This window comes from Scomber japonicus, chromosome 23 (assembly GCF_027409825.1).
Source record: "Scomber japonicus isolate fScoJap1 chromosome 23, fScoJap1.pri, whole genome shotgun sequence".
In the NCBI taxonomy this organism is placed as follows: Eukaryota; Metazoa; Chordata; class Actinopteri; order Scombriformes; family Scombridae; genus Scomber; species Scomber japonicus.
This window is the reverse complement of record NC_070600.1, coordinates 14,986,164-15,001,416: the sequence shown is the minus strand read 5'-3', so window position 1 is coordinate 15,001,416 and position 15,253 is coordinate 14,986,164. Positions and strand designations below refer to the sequence as shown.

Below are 15,253 nucleotides of genomic sequence, written 5' to 3'. Positions count from 1 at the left end.
CAAAATAAATAAAGTGGTTTGATAATGCATTATTTGGCCTCTGTTACGTTTATTGGGTCAGAGGTGGGCCGCGAACATTTTTGAGATTTTCAAGTGGGCCCTGAGTTAGAAAAGGTTGGGAACCCCTGAGCTAGAGAATTGGAAAAAGTGAAACATAAGGCGCTGTCACACTTGCAAACAATAACCAATGCGAAGCTCTGATGTTAGGACGCACAACACGTCTGTCCAATCAGCTAGCACTTTCTTCCGTTGCGTCATGCTACGGAAGTGTGGACTTGCTGAAGCCGTGCTGTGTGTGTCTGTGGGCCCTAGCCAGCTATACCTGGCTCTAACGCGAATAAACTGTCCAAAAAACAAACATTAGTGGATGTGAGTCTTCCATAGTACACGTAAATATCAGACACTTTGACAGCCAGCGGTCTGACAATGGGAGCGAACAACAGTACCCGCCGAGTGTCATTTGAGTCAGATGAAAACGAGAACATAACGGTGGTGAAGGGCATACGGGTAAGTGAAAGTACACAGACCTGATAACAGGTGTTACATAGCTAGTACTTAAAGACGGACGTATAGTTTGCTGCAGCTGTGCTAAAGTTTTATTGTAAGTGGGCTCAAGGCAACGGTGCCCTCAGCTTTTCATTCATTCAGAAATCTACACAGCGTAGTAGAGAAATATAACTGAGTGTAAAAATAAACAACACACAGCTCATGAATGTAAACTTCAGAGTGTCCTGTTGGGGAATGCTGATGTTGTCTGTCATCCAATGTCTAAATGAACTTGACTAGAAGATTTCGTATACACACAAGCATTTTGTTTAGAAATGGAAACATGCAAAATGTTAACGTGGATGCTGTTTTTTTTTTTTTTTTTGGTGAATGTTGTTATGTCATTGCCAGTTGTGGATAAATATAGATTGAAGGGCTTTAGTCAATCAGATAAGACTTAATTTGGCATGGCTCTGACTATTATTACTCTCTTGGCAAGACAAACGAGCGAGGCTAATGTTACCTTTCAGGTGTAATACAGTCTGTGGGTGTAATCCTGTTTATGCCAATGTGATGATTACGTAACTAGACTGACAGCTGAGCTTTATCTTGCTCTGTTATACACCATGTATAGTTATCCAAAGGAACAACAACTAATAGAAATAGTTTGACATTTTAGGAAATACACAAGATGATTAACTTTGTTTAATGTAAAGACTGAAAAGTAATCTGTTCAAAGTTGCAAACATCCTTTGACAGGCACATGCACCTCTAAACTATTGTATGTGAACATGCACTTAAACACAAGCTGAAATGAGAAATTAAATATTTTTGGTTTTATGGGCAATTATGTACTGTAACTATGTGTGTACAGTAAACAAATGAACTAAAATGTGAGTTATGCCAAACATTTCCATTAAATCATTCTCATTGTTCCACTCTCCTCCACAGCTTTCTGAAAATGTCATCAACCGTATGAGGGAGCCTGCACCTCCTCTAAAACAGGAACATGTTCCCACCCCGATGCCTCCTTCCATGGCGTCATCCTTTACTCCCTCTCCTCTCCTGCGTCCAGTGCCTCCCCCCTTTGACCCGATCACCTCATTGCCTCCTCTACCTCCTCTTGTAGAACCTGTTGCACCTCCAGCTCCTCCTCCACCTGCTCCTTCCGCCACAGAGACAGTGGCTGCACCTCCACCACCTCCTCCTCAGGTTCCTTCAGAACAGGTAGCAGCACCCACCATAATTGACATGGTGCTCCCATCCGCATCCCCAGCTGTTAATGTTGTCGCTGCTCCTGCTTTTGAGCCTGTGGTGGTGCCTCCTTCCCCTGCTCCTGCTGCTGTTGAGCTAGTAACTTTGCCTACATCTCTCCCTGCTCCTCCTGACCCCATTGATCCCCAAATTGCTGCTCCCTGCCCTGCTCCGGCTGTGCTGGAAGCGATAACACTGCCTGCTCCTCCTCCCATTGTAATTGAATCATTGTCCCCTCCCATAAATGAATTAATTGCTCCTTCTTCCCCAATAATTGAACCCCTTGTTGCTCCAAATGTGATTGAACCCCTTGCTGCTCCAAATGTGATAGAACCCCTTGCTGCTCCACATGTGATTGAACCCATTGCTTCTCCACATGTGATTGAATCATGTACTCCTCCAATGGTAGTTGAACCCATACCAGCTCTCCTTCCTGTCAATGAACCCATTGCTGCTCCCCCGCTTCTTGAATCGGAACCCCTCTCTTCCCCTCCTCCTGTTTTCGAGCCTGTCACCATCCTGCCACCAGCCCTGATTCCTTCAGGGGACGCTTTCTCCCCACAGCCCGCTGAGCCACTTGCTGCACCTCCCCTGCCTGAGTTTATTACTCCTTGTGAATCAGTTGCACCTCCTCCTCAGCCTTTAGTGGAACCAGTGTCTCCTCCTCCGGTCCCTGAGCCAGTGGCAGAACCTGAGTTGAGTTCAGTCCCACCACCTCCTGCCGCACCAGCCGGTAAGTTTTTCCTCCACTATTGTGAATCATTTGTAACGCATTTCACAAACAACAGGTGGTGAAAGCAGTTGAGGAGGTGGAATCACCCCCAGATATACTGTTGTATAAAGCATGTTGTTCAGTAATATGCAGCTAATTCAATGTTAATACACAGACTTACCCACATTTTGCGTAGAATGTGTTATGAGGAGTTGTGTGAGAACTTTCTTAACACTTTTTGAGTTCAAAAGTAACAGGGTGTGAAACCAGAAACATTTTACATTGAAGAATTTTCACACAGTTTTGAACTTGTGTCGTGTAACTCCTAACAAGAGGCAAGAATGAATGCTCATTTATAATAAGTGAATTGTTCTTGGTAATGGCTCATTTTATCCTTAGTTGTTTGGGCCGCTTCTTCAGTAGCATGGTTAATTAGAAAGCAAAAGGTTATGTGGGGATGAACTGTCCATGGATTTATTTTAAGTCCAGCTACATTGGATTTTAATTGTGTTTATTGTGTGGGTGTTTACAATAGGCCACCTTAAGCTTTTCGTCTCCAGCTTTTCTTGCAGATTGTAATTAGTCTTCATTTTAAAATTGGGCCTCACAGTAGCCTTGGTCATATTATGATTCATTGCCATTCCCAAATTGTTAATGAAATGATTAATTCTTTCTCGTAATAATGTTAATAAATGGATGCTGTAATTAGTGGACCTCCATTCTGCCTTGTCACTCGTGAACTCAAGCTGTCATAAATAACCTTTGTCCTCGATGGAGTTTGTGAGAGCATTGAAAATAGCCACTAGTTTTCATTGTGTCAAGGTAAGTTTTCTTTTTTCTATATATATTTTACCATTTTACCCCTCCTTTAAAGTGGCTGTAAGGAGTATGGATAACATTTATATTTTAACATGCATGTGAAAGGTGTTGCTCGTGGCCATGAACCCACAGAGAATTATCCCCTATCTGACTCTGCAGTTCCTCTCAGTTCTGTGGAGCATTTTAGCATCTTCTAGCTCAAAGTTTTTGCTTCACAGCCTGCAGCTTTATTGTTTTGGTTCACTCTCACCCTACAATGTTTCCAGCCAAAGATGGCAGCTGTTTTATGTGACAAAGCTGTAAAAAAAAAAAAAACCCTGCTGTATATTTTGTTTATAGCACCAAACTGCACACAGACAAAGGTAGAAACTATCCAGTGAGAAATTGGATATTTCTCTCAAGATTTGATCGAGAATGAAAACTGGAGAGCTAAAAGGACAGTGACAATGTTCTCCACATTGACTTTATGAGGTGATGTTATGTCATGGTTGTGTTTACAGCATGTTTTTGCAGGTGTAGATACCTTGTAATGATCAGGAACCGGAAACTTGTTCAAATAAGATACTAAAGGTTAAGTCTTGTTTTATTGGGAATCTTTAATAGTCGATTTTGAGAAATGCTAAATAATCTAATAAAAGTTTAACATAGTTTCAAGATAGCAGTGGTATTTGTAGTTTGTGCAGTATCAAACTGCACTGGGGTTGCAGGGTTAATTGAGTTTATTGTTAGTTATATTTTAAACATACAATCTGACTCACTGTTCTTCCCTTTATCTCTCTCCAAGTAAAGTTTCAGACTTAGTGTCTGTTTAGTGTGGGTGCACGTTTTCCTTTCTACTGACATATCCAGCAGAGGACATTTGAATGTTACCTGTTCATTACACAGTAAAGAACAAGGCGTGGGTGCAGGTTCTTCAGAGGGTGGCATTCAGGGTGTGGGCAGGCTTCCCCATCCTTGACTGTGCTCAATCAGTAAGGTAATTAAAAAAGGCCAACTTATGCCACGCCACACTAACTCCAGTGATTAAAACGACACCTCCGCAGTTTCACACAACAAACCATCAGGCCTCAGTAAGTGAGGGAGGTAGATCTGAGTGTGCGTATGTATTTAATTTTTATTTGGCCATTGCCTTTCTTTGACATGACACTGGATTTTATATGAGCCTTTATGTTTTAGCACATTAGTAACACAATTGCACAATTAAAAGCGCAGTGTTTAGGATTTAGTGGCATCTAGCAGTTAGGTTGCAGATTGCAAACAACTAAATACCCCTCCCCTGACCCTTCCATTCCAAGGGTGAAAAATGTGAAAGGTCCTCTCTAGAGCCAGTGTTTGTTGTGTCTCCTCTGGGCTATTGTAGAAACATGGTGGTGCAACATGGCAGCCTCCATGTAAAAGGACCCGTGCCCTATGCAGATACAAAGGGCTCATTCAAGGGTAACATTTTCAGGTGAGCATACTGTACACTAATTAAAACATACTCAGGATTATTATATTCCATTTCTACAGAGGCCATTCTTCTATATGCCACTAAATTCTACATACTGCACCTTTTAATAATAATAATTAATTTTATTAATGTATATTCCACAAAGCACTTTTGTTAGTTGGTGCTTTCCAGTAGCTCTCGGGCCACTTTCAGATCAGAGTTAGATCCCCCCCTCCCCCACATTTAATTCAATTATTCTTCCATTGTTTGTACTAATTGGTTTTCAGATAAAAAGATAAATACAACAATATCTCACTTAATTTTTGTAATGGGTGTGGAGTGTGTTAACTGTAGTCATTATGAGAAACTGCAAGCTGCTTTCACTGTACGAGAGGGTTTTCATTAAAGTTTCTAGATTTACTCTTTTCCTTCCTCTTCAAGGGGTCAGTAAGATGTGAAGTTGTCATTGCTGTGATGTCTTTCATTTTTTTCCTCTTTCATTATAGAAACACAGGAAAAAACGACATAAACAGAGCTCGCTCTCTTACTTATTGTGTGCACAGTATATCTGCAGTGTTCAGGATTGTGTGTTTTTGTACTGGCTGTATTTATAATATTGCTGCATAGTCACCACAGTTTGCAGTTTTGTTCATGGCTGACTCCTGTCATTCATTGACACTCTTATTTTAAGATAGCGATGTCAGGTGACATTTACTCAGATTTCTTGGATATGCTCTCCTTGCAAGGTCACCTCAGTTATAACAGTTTAATATATGCCGAGCTCACGGCTACTATGAAAGAGAGGAAAAAAGTCAACTTAGACGATTGATCTAGCATGCTCTTTAAAAAAAAAAAAAAAAAAAAACCCAAAAAAGGCATGGTGAATGTGAATGTGAATCTCGTTAAAAAGTTGCAAAGTTCAGCCCAATCCTAAAAGGGTATGACCTTAATGAGGCGGACATTGATTATGTGTGTCCACGAGAGTTGGGTATCGAGTGAGGCTCTCAGCAGGTCGGCTGTCTCTAAATCATGGCCTGAGTCAGTATGTATGCTGATTACACCATAGTCAAGGTTGAACCTCCTACACCTTCTCCAATGTGCTATAAATATTCAAATGCCTGAGCCCACACACTGCACTCGACTAATAGCCTAGTTAAAGATGTCTCCCAGGTGCAGCAGAGAGAATGGGGAGAAAGAGAGAGACAAAGGAAACAATGGGAGAAATGTGGGTGACTTAGTGTGTGTGTGCATAATTGTGATTGTGAAACTTGTGAAATATATCACTCCTCTCTCACTCCTTTTTGAAATGAACTTTTCTTGTTATCTTGTGAAAATGTGAAACAATCAGTTAGGCTCTATTCTATAACATGAGATTGAATTAAAAGGACTTGGAATGAAAATCAGAAATGGCACCTGCCTGCCAGGGCTAGAAGCTTGCTGTTGGCGCTTTTCTTTTCTTTTTTTCTTATCCTATTTGAACATAGTGAAAGGTGCGCTGTGACTCGACTAAGCTCGAGCTGGAAACGTGAGGAAGTGGTAATGTTACAGATTATGCCCTCCACGCAGGTCCTAGGGTTAACTTCTGATGAGAAACGCAATTTGCCTTCGTCTATTATCTCCACTGCCAATAGCCTGGGCTCCACCTCCTCTTTTCCTCATCTATGGGTTTTCCACAAGGTTTAGTGATTGGTGGAAAAGGAAAGGAGGGGGTCATGTCTAAAAAGATGATGAGTTTTTAATCTTTTTAACATTTACATGTCCTACTCAGGATTGACACAGCTCTGTTGATCTGGAATTGTCTCTGACCCTAACCAGCCTCCCTCAAGGACCCCAGAGAGTGTTTATCATATCAGAACCTGTTCTCTGGCTGACCCCGCGGGCCCGCTTGCTATCTGAAGCCGCTCTCTGCAGGGGTGGAGAGGATGTGGTGATAAATGAAGAGTTGCTTAGGCTTGCCTGAACTCACAGGACTTTAAATTTTTTTTACTTTTTATGGTGTGGATGGCCAAAGGGTATATATTTTAATTGTAAGTATGAGATATTTTAAAGGGCAGTTGATGCTGAAATGCCAGTCTTACCTGATAGAAATAAAGTTTGTAATGACAGGGCTTGACCTCTAGTACCACTTGGGTTGGTTATCCAGTCTACAAATCATTGTGACATTTGCCTTTTCATTCAGCACAACATTGTTGTTGGAATAAACATTCGGTTTGTCCAAATCTGACTTTTCTTTTACTCAGACCCAATTAGATTTGGGCAGTATTGGTGATATTTTTGACTTAATGTCTCAAATCTGTGGAAATGACCATTGGTGCCTTCAGAAGATATTATGAAACATATGATAATATAGATGTGGAGATGTGGATATGATGACGAAACAGGTACATAGATTTACTCAATTAAAGGACTAGACTGGTGATTTTGAATAGTTTTACTTTTGTCAACAAATATTGCCATCTAGAATATCTAATCATCATTGCAGACAGAAGTCAACCATAGTATATATTGTATGATGTTGTCATATTTATCAGATATTAGGGTTGGGCAGTGTATTGAACCACACATTACTGATGATTATTGGCCATAAATCTAATGGTGTAGATATTTTGTGAAAGCATCAATAGTCATGCCTACAGTGCAGTGTTGTTGTAATATTGATATTGAAGTATTTGGTTAAAATATTGCAATATCTTGATATTTCATTATGTCCATGGATGTCACCATGCCCCATCAGATATATAATAACATTATTACTGTGGTTACTTGATAGACATCCCTGTGCCAGAACCTCTTGTCTTGATTTCAGCCCTACAGGTTGTCTTCCCGCTGTGGTTCTTAACAGAGTTGTAATTAGACTCTCCTCTGCAGTGAGATCAATGGAGCTTCTGAGTGCTGTCAAACATGATGGATATTATTTTCTCACGCTCTGGACAGTCGGTGACAGCAGCCTCTGTCTTTGAGGATAGACTATGCAGCAAAAACTTGTCAACTGTCAATCACCTCTCTTTGCACCACTGTTTCTTCTGAAGCCTTGTCACACTGAACCTCCCTCTACCTGACGCGTATTCGTTCTCTTTACTGTACCGAAGAGTTGTCATGCTGTGTGTTCTTGTTATGCGCCATTTCTTGCAGAGAAGAGGAGGCTTTGGAAAGTGGAAATCAGAGAAAGGATTAAGTTTACTGTTCTCTGGTTTTGTGTGTTAAAGCGAGAAAGTCACAAGAGCAAATTTTTAACAGTGTGGGTGTGACAAAGCTGCAGAAGAAGGTGAAGAGGACTGAAATGACAGAAGGTGGAGAGGGAGATGCATGTAAATGAGCACAGGTTTTTAGGTATCCATGAAATCAGTTGCATTAAAATCAGCAGACTCTTTGGTAACTGGTGTCCATCAGTTGAACAGCTGTTTATTAAAAAACAACAACTTAAAATCTCTGAAGAAAATAATCTTATTAGTTAGTTATTTTATGGAACCCCTTTTTAATATGGAAAGCCATTTGATTTTAAGATAATAACATCCAATGATTTGGTAGTGAAAGCCCCAAGATGATAAGAAAATATTGTCTTTGTACATTTTAGGGCTTATATTGATAATCTGATTAAGATGGAATTAGGTCTTTGTGGGTATGTGTTTACCCTTCAACCAACCTGCTGTTACCACATGTTACCAGGTAATAATAGATTCTGACAGAAGGGATTATCCCATCTAACTAATGCAGTGTGAGAGTAATCTTGACACACTCAGACACTCCCCCATTCATTGCAGTGCTGCAGCACACCGCATGGCACTTCTGTCTTCAGAGCACGTTTTGGCCTGGTCGCCGGCTGGCATCTTTACTTTCATGCTTAATTACCTGCCAAGATAGACCAGAGAGGACATGGAGTCATACATGTATGATGTCCCTGATGTGAATGTAGGTAGATAGGGTGGTGCTGCAGTGTGATGTAAAAGGGTTTAGTAAAAAAAAAAAAAAAAAAAAGCAGGCATTTTTCTCTGTGTGTGTTTAAGCGTGTCTTGTGGTGTTATTCCCTAACACACTTTGTCATTGCTGATGTGTGTTCTTGCTGATTTTGACACCTATAGACACACACATATACATTTATCTCATAAAGCATATCAGCCTGAGGGCTACACGCACAATTTCTCTGTCACCCTGCTTCGCACAAAGAGAAAACGCACAACTTAACAAACACATTATCCCATTTTGCATGGCCTACAGTGGGCAATTATCCCTCTGCAAAAGGTAGACTCCAGTTGTTGAATTATTATTATCTTAATTTTAATTTGTAATTTTCAATATGTTAATTACTATTTTTCTATCCCCCCCTCCACCCTTTTTAAAGAAAACTTTCCAGACACTATTCCTCTATTCAGTATCCCAACAAACACAATATGCCTGTCAGCAAACACCAGTTGTTTACTTACTACCTTTCTGTCTAACGGTCTTTCTTTCTGCCTTTCTTCTGTTTATGTCCCCAGTTGATAAAGAGGCCCTGAGGAAGAAGATCACCGATGAGCTGTATAAAGGCCTGGAGCAGGACAGGGCCAAGGCAGAGCAAGAGCTGCAAGCCTGGTTAGACGCTTACACACAAACCCACACAGAAACACATACACACGGTTGCACTGGGAAATGGTAAACCAGTTTTTGTTTATGAAGTTGAGGTGTTGCAAAACATTTTTTGGAAGGAAATCGGTATGGAGTTTATTCCCTATCTTAATTCAAGAGCATATTAAATGGATTTGAGAGCAGTATTTATTGATTTCATGCTCAGATTTTGTGATATTTTCTCTCAAAACTCTGCTCTCGCACTCAAATTTGCTCTGCGCATGCTCACAGTGTGTGCTCGCGGATCTCTGCTCTGCTCTCGGATTTTTTGTGGCTCAAAGCTGTCAACCAATAGAAGGCCGGCTAGTATTGACCAATCAGACTGTCCCTGTTTGTTTATGGGTGCGTTCGCTGTTTTTCGAGGAGCGTCGCATACGGGCGGGCACTCTTTCAACCGGGTTTATACACTCCTGACCTCCGCTGCTGTAATAAATGTGGTTTCTTTCATTTTTTGGACCACTGTTGGTCAGTGTTTTGGTTTATGGTTTTGGTTCACTGTCAGTGCTCAGCTGTTTTAAGAGAGAAAGCTCTAAAAATCCACTCTACAAAACTCCCAAATATTGAGCTGTTAATTATGTTTGAGGAGAATTTAGCAGCTAAAGAGCTGAATATTTCCCTCAGGAGTTGTTAGAGAACAAAAACAAAGAGAAAAGAGAGTGAATATTGGAGGTACAGTCACCGGTGTCATGACTCCAAATGAATGATAATGTTGATCATTTACTGCTGATGTGAAAATAAACAAGTGTTTTATATGACACAGATGATTGTTTTGCGTTTGAACAGGTTAGAACCATAGACATATATATGTCTATGGTCAGAAGGGTCCAAGAACAGTGAACGCACCCATAAACAAACAGGGACAGTCTGATTGGTCAATACTAGCCGGCCTTCTATTGGTTGACAGCTTTGAGCCACAAAAAATCCGAGAGCAGAGCAGAGATCCGCGAGCACAAACTACTTGAGTGCGAGAGGAAGAACTCGAGTGTGAGCGCAGGAAATCTGTGCGAGCAGCGTTGTAACCGAGTGCGAGGGAGCAAATTTGAGTGCGAGAGCAGAGTTTTGAGAGAAAATATCACAAAATCTGAGCATGAAATCAATAAATACTGCTCTCAAATCCATTTAATATGCTCTTGAATTAAGATAGGGAATAAACTCCATAGATCGGTTGCTATAATTTGAGTTTTAGAGTTGAAATTAAGATCCTTGGATTTGGTAAAAGTCTTTGTGTCTCTCCTACCTTCGTTTTTTCGATTGTGATGGATTGAATCAGGGGACTGGGTGCTAGTGTCAATTCCTGTTCCAGGATTTCATTAGAAACCTAAGACATTTTCAGATGTGACCATTTTCGGCTTTCATTAATAGTCAAAAAGGTCAGCACCAGTCTTTCCGATCCCCACTGTGTTTCCAATCTACCTCTCTTCCGAAGCACATCAGCACTTTTTCCTTCCTCTATCACTGCTTCTTCTCTCCTTCTCTCTGGATCAATTAATCATGCCTGAAGAAGGGGGGTGCTGTCCTGAGGTAATTTCCTGGGTGTTGAGTGGGTGATCCATTAGCCCTGCCTGATGAAGAAACACTTCTCATGCAGAAGCATATTCAGTTTTCCTCTTCTCTTCTCTTCTCTTCTCTTCTCTTCTCTTCTCTTCTCTTCTCTTCTCTTCTCTTCTCTTCTCTTCTCTTCTCTTCTCTTCTCTTCTCTTCTCTTCTCTTCTCTTCTCTTCTCCTCTCCTCTCGTCTTCCTCTTCCTCTTCCTCTCCCTCTCCCCCCCTCTCCTCTTTGACTACAAAGAAACAGGTGCATATGCCATAATGTCTGATAATTGTGATGTTCCCCTTCTTTAATAGGTCTGGATGATGTCCAGCAGACCTTGGTGAATGAACAACTGTGATTAAACGCACCCTTGTACATATGAGAGGAAAAACCCCATGAGCTTTCTATATGCAGGAGGAGGTAGTGTTAGCCTAGCGAATAGCCTCGTTCTTGAGGCTTATTCAAGAAGAGAGAAATTACCAAGTGGTTTTGAGAAAAATCATTTGTCTATTGATTTTTTTCCCTGGCTATTTTATTTTTTGATGTAACTGCTTCCTGCAGCTCAGTTATTGATGTCTGTTCAGAAGAGTAAGTGCTTCAAAATTACGCCATCCTTGCAATTAATTGAAATCATGGTGGCTTTCAAGCTCACAGTTTTTGTTTGTGCTTGGCATGGGCTGCCTTTTCATTTAAGAAGAGTTAACTGAACATGCATTGGTAAACAAGCAATCATCAGTTAGCCAGCTCTTGTGTGTATGTGTGTAGATACATATTAATATCAGTTTTTAATATAGCCCTGTGTGCTGTCTGTTTTTTGTTTTGCTTGTATTGTTACATGGTGTTTGTTCTCTCAGTGTTTGTTTGAGTGTGTCCATTTTCCTAGCAAATAGTTTGGCAGGCTTTAAAGGTTCTATACGTAAGAATTATGAAACAATTAACATTTATTAATCTTTTTTTTATATCCAGTGAATGAACAGTGTTGTAACAAAACTTAAAAGATGAGACCTTCTACAATTACATTGTTTGGATATATCAGTCTGAAGGATGTGGGGCAGAAATCCAAAGGATACATTCTTGCATACTCAAGTGCCTTGTCTCTCTCCTGCTAACGTCAATAAACAACCAGCATCTACCACAACAAAAACAATGCTATCCAAGTGGAAACACCCTGCAGATATTAACTCTCCAGCTAATGAGACAACTAGCTGCATCTGTCAACCACTACACATTTCACAACAAACCCCCCCCCCCACACACACACACACACGCAATGACAAGTCGCTCACTCCTGAGCACACACACAGCTGAAACATTATTTCCCCAACAAAGGAGCAAAAAAACAAACTCCAGAGTGATCGCATAATATAGCTTACCCCTTTTGTTTTTTCTGTTTGTAGACCAAAGTTGGTAATCTGCACACATTTCACAACAAGACCACAGTTCGCTACCTACCAGTTTGCTACCTGCCAGCCTACTGGTGTGTAGTATACATGATTGATAAAAGAAAAGTTGGCAGTTTGCAGGGTGGGTCAAGTTGAGGTGGTTGATTGGTGCTTTTGTGGGTTGGGCGGTGTGGATTGGCTCTCATAGACCAGCTCTTCATGTTAATATGAGAAGTGCAAGCAACAGCCTTGCGGTGCAGCTCGTTCTGTGAGCGCTAGCAACAGGATGCTAACTTTAACGGCTATCACTGTCACCAATGAGAAGCAATTTCTAATTCCTACATATACAGTAGAACCTTAAGAAATCAAAATATCATGATACTGAGAGAGAAAACTTTAATAAAAACCTTCCAAAATGTTTATTAAAGCTTAATTTAATTAAAATGAAGCTTTAGCTTTTAAATGCTCTATGTACTTTGTGTGAAAAGAGCCTTTATATTTGACTCGTCTATTATATAGGACTTACTGTATGAAAGCATTGTTCAGAGATTTGAGCCTTAAATGTCTGAATTAATCTGAAGTAAGATACATGGACAGTGGAAGTTATAGGCTTAGGCACTTTATCTCACCTCATTCCAATGTCTAAAGTCCGGTCAATATGAGCTGAGTCAGGCCAGGGTGAGCTCAATACATTTGTCTTTTTGGGCTGAACAAAAGGTTGATACATGAGTCCTTTTTTGTCCTAGTACGTTTGTGAATAAGTTATTTCACCCATTGGTTGTTGGTCACATTCAACTAATCACCAAAACAACTCAACAAGATATGTACTCAATTATTCACTTGGTTAATTGTTTAGTTAGACTGTCAGTGTAGAACCATACAGCAGAGATCAGGGGTAGAAATACAGAATAAAGTAAAAAGAGATGATAATGAAAGTTAAATAGAAATAAATACACATGGACAAATTAATTTAAAAAGTATTTATTCTAAAAAGAAAGGTAAACAAGACTCTGATGTGAACACACCACTGTCTGTCAGGGCTGAAAAGAGTCGTCCTTTCTTTTTTCTGGGACCACAATTAAACATTTCTATTCATTTGTCATTTTTGGAAGGTAAAGGTGACTGGGGCTTTCTTTTAATTGAAATAGATGAGAGGACAACAGTGGCTTCTTTCTCATCTCGGCTGTCAAACCATAATTAAATTGTAAAGATTTTACTTTCCTAATGTACAGGCAGTATCTGTAGGGACTTTTTGATTATTGAAGGCAAACAAGGCTCAGTGATTGTGTCCTTGACTGTGTTAAAAGACTCAGGTAGAAGACTGGGTAGCTTTTGCTGCAAAATTGGAGTAAGAGGAGAAAAAGTTGTTTTTTTTTTGTGGCTGTGTGTGACTGTATCAAAGCTCAGCTAACGAGACTGCACAGCGCCTTGCTAGTTACAGAACCCTGCAGTAAAACTGCTGCACAGCTTGAACACTGGGAAATGGAAGAATATGTGAACCCCAAGGTCACTGGAAAAGAAAACACACATGAACACATACTTTAGATAAATCAAACTGAAATTCCAAGGTCACGTTCAACCCTGGCAGTTGCCCCTGCAGTTTGTCTGTTGTTGAAGTGTCCTGAAGGAGACACTGAATCCTCACCTGCACATTAATTGTGAGACTCTCTAAATGAAATGATGATGAAGCTAAATGCTACTCCCAAAAAAAAAGTTTATGTTGACAGTTTTGGAGAGCTGACTGGAAAGGGCAGGAGAGAGATGGGGAATAACATTCAATAAAAGAACAAGATCCAGTCATTGTTATGACATGGTCCACCCCCCAAATATTACTTCTTTTTGCATACAGTCTTATAAAACTGTGAAGTGACTCTCGTATGTAGTATGTATTGCTCTCAACAAATCAATCACAACAAAAGGGAAAGTAAAACTTTGGGGATCTGCAAAAATAAGCATTACAATTATGTCTTGTTAAAGGACATCAAACTTCCATGAGCTGCTAGAAGACATTTAATTTGCCTTGATGTAAAATCGAACTATTTCCACATTTAGTGTTATCCTTTCACTCTCTTATGCACTATTGCAGAGTAGGGTACGCATACCTAGAGAATTTTGAGGAACAGCGGTGTTTAGATTAGGTAGTAGTTGTTCTGTTTAGCTTTAGGCCATAAATGAACTCTAGAGATCTGGCTTTGCATGTTTTGCTCTGGTAGAGGCAAAGTAAGGGCTCTGTGAGGAGTTCATTTGGGTGCAGCCTAAACTCATTTGTAGCAAACAGCGGCTGCAGGGAGCAGATTTACCTCTGTTGCTTCTCTGTGAGGCATCAGAGCAGAACGACTCAGAGAAAAGGATGAGAGGGAAGGCCGGATAAGGGGGAGAGAACTTTTACACCCTCCTGTCTCTCCCTCCTCAACTTAACTCATCCTGCGTCACCGTTCATTTCTGTTTCTCTTCTTGTGTTATTTTCCAGGCTTTCTACCTTGTTGCTATCCTGTCTCTTAAGTCCTCCCTTATCCCCTGCTCCGTCCGTTAGTTCATATCTCCTGTATTTCTACATCCATCTCCTTTGTTTCTCAGACTTTATTTCTCAACTTAATATCTTTACTTCTTTTTTCTTTCCTTTTTTTCAAATAATCTTCCTACTGTTATCTCTCTGTCGCTCCTTCCATGCATGAAATGCATATGTTTAAATGTCCAACTGTGACACTTAAAGGTTAGTCATCGTTGCAATACTTCTGCCCATTATTTCAGTAGGTGGTCAGACAGCTTGTGTCGGCCTGTGTGATATAATTGCATGTCAGACTTTTGAGTGAAAACACTGACCTTCTCTCAGAGCTTCTGTCTTTCCTCCCTGTTAACCAGTCAGACACTGAATTCTTTAATGCTCCCAGATCAAACACAGGTAGATGGTCTAGAGTACATTTCTACATTTTGTTTATTTTTGTCTTTTATAATTGTTCACAATACACACACGTGTAGTGACATACACACACACACACACACAGAAAGAAAAACACACACACACACAAACACACACAC

At 40.4% G+C, this 15,253-nt stretch overlaps 1 protein-coding gene across 2 annotated transcripts in view; it reads left to right on the top strand.

Moving 5' to 3' along the window:
• Nucleotides 1-269: 269 nt before the first annotated feature.
• Nucleotides 270-15,253, top strand: part of chchd3a (coiled-coil-helix-coiled-coil-helix domain containing 3a) — a 76,283-nt gene continuing 61,299 nt past the window's right edge. The window contains exons 1-4 of one of the 2 annotated variants that reach the window (XM_053313954.1): nt 270-507; nt 1,438-1,713; nt 2,380-2,473; nt 9,176-9,269. In XM_053313954.1, the coding sequence (XP_053169929.1) occupies nt 427-507; nt 1,438-1,713; nt 2,380-2,473; nt 9,176-9,269 (545 nt within the window). In that variant the 5' untranslated portion in view covers nt 270-426. Of the gene's footprint in view, nt 508-1,437; nt 1,714-2,304; nt 2,474-9,175; nt 9,270-15,253 lie in introns of both variants that reach the window. The other variant, XM_053313953.1, reaches the window with a different exon arrangement.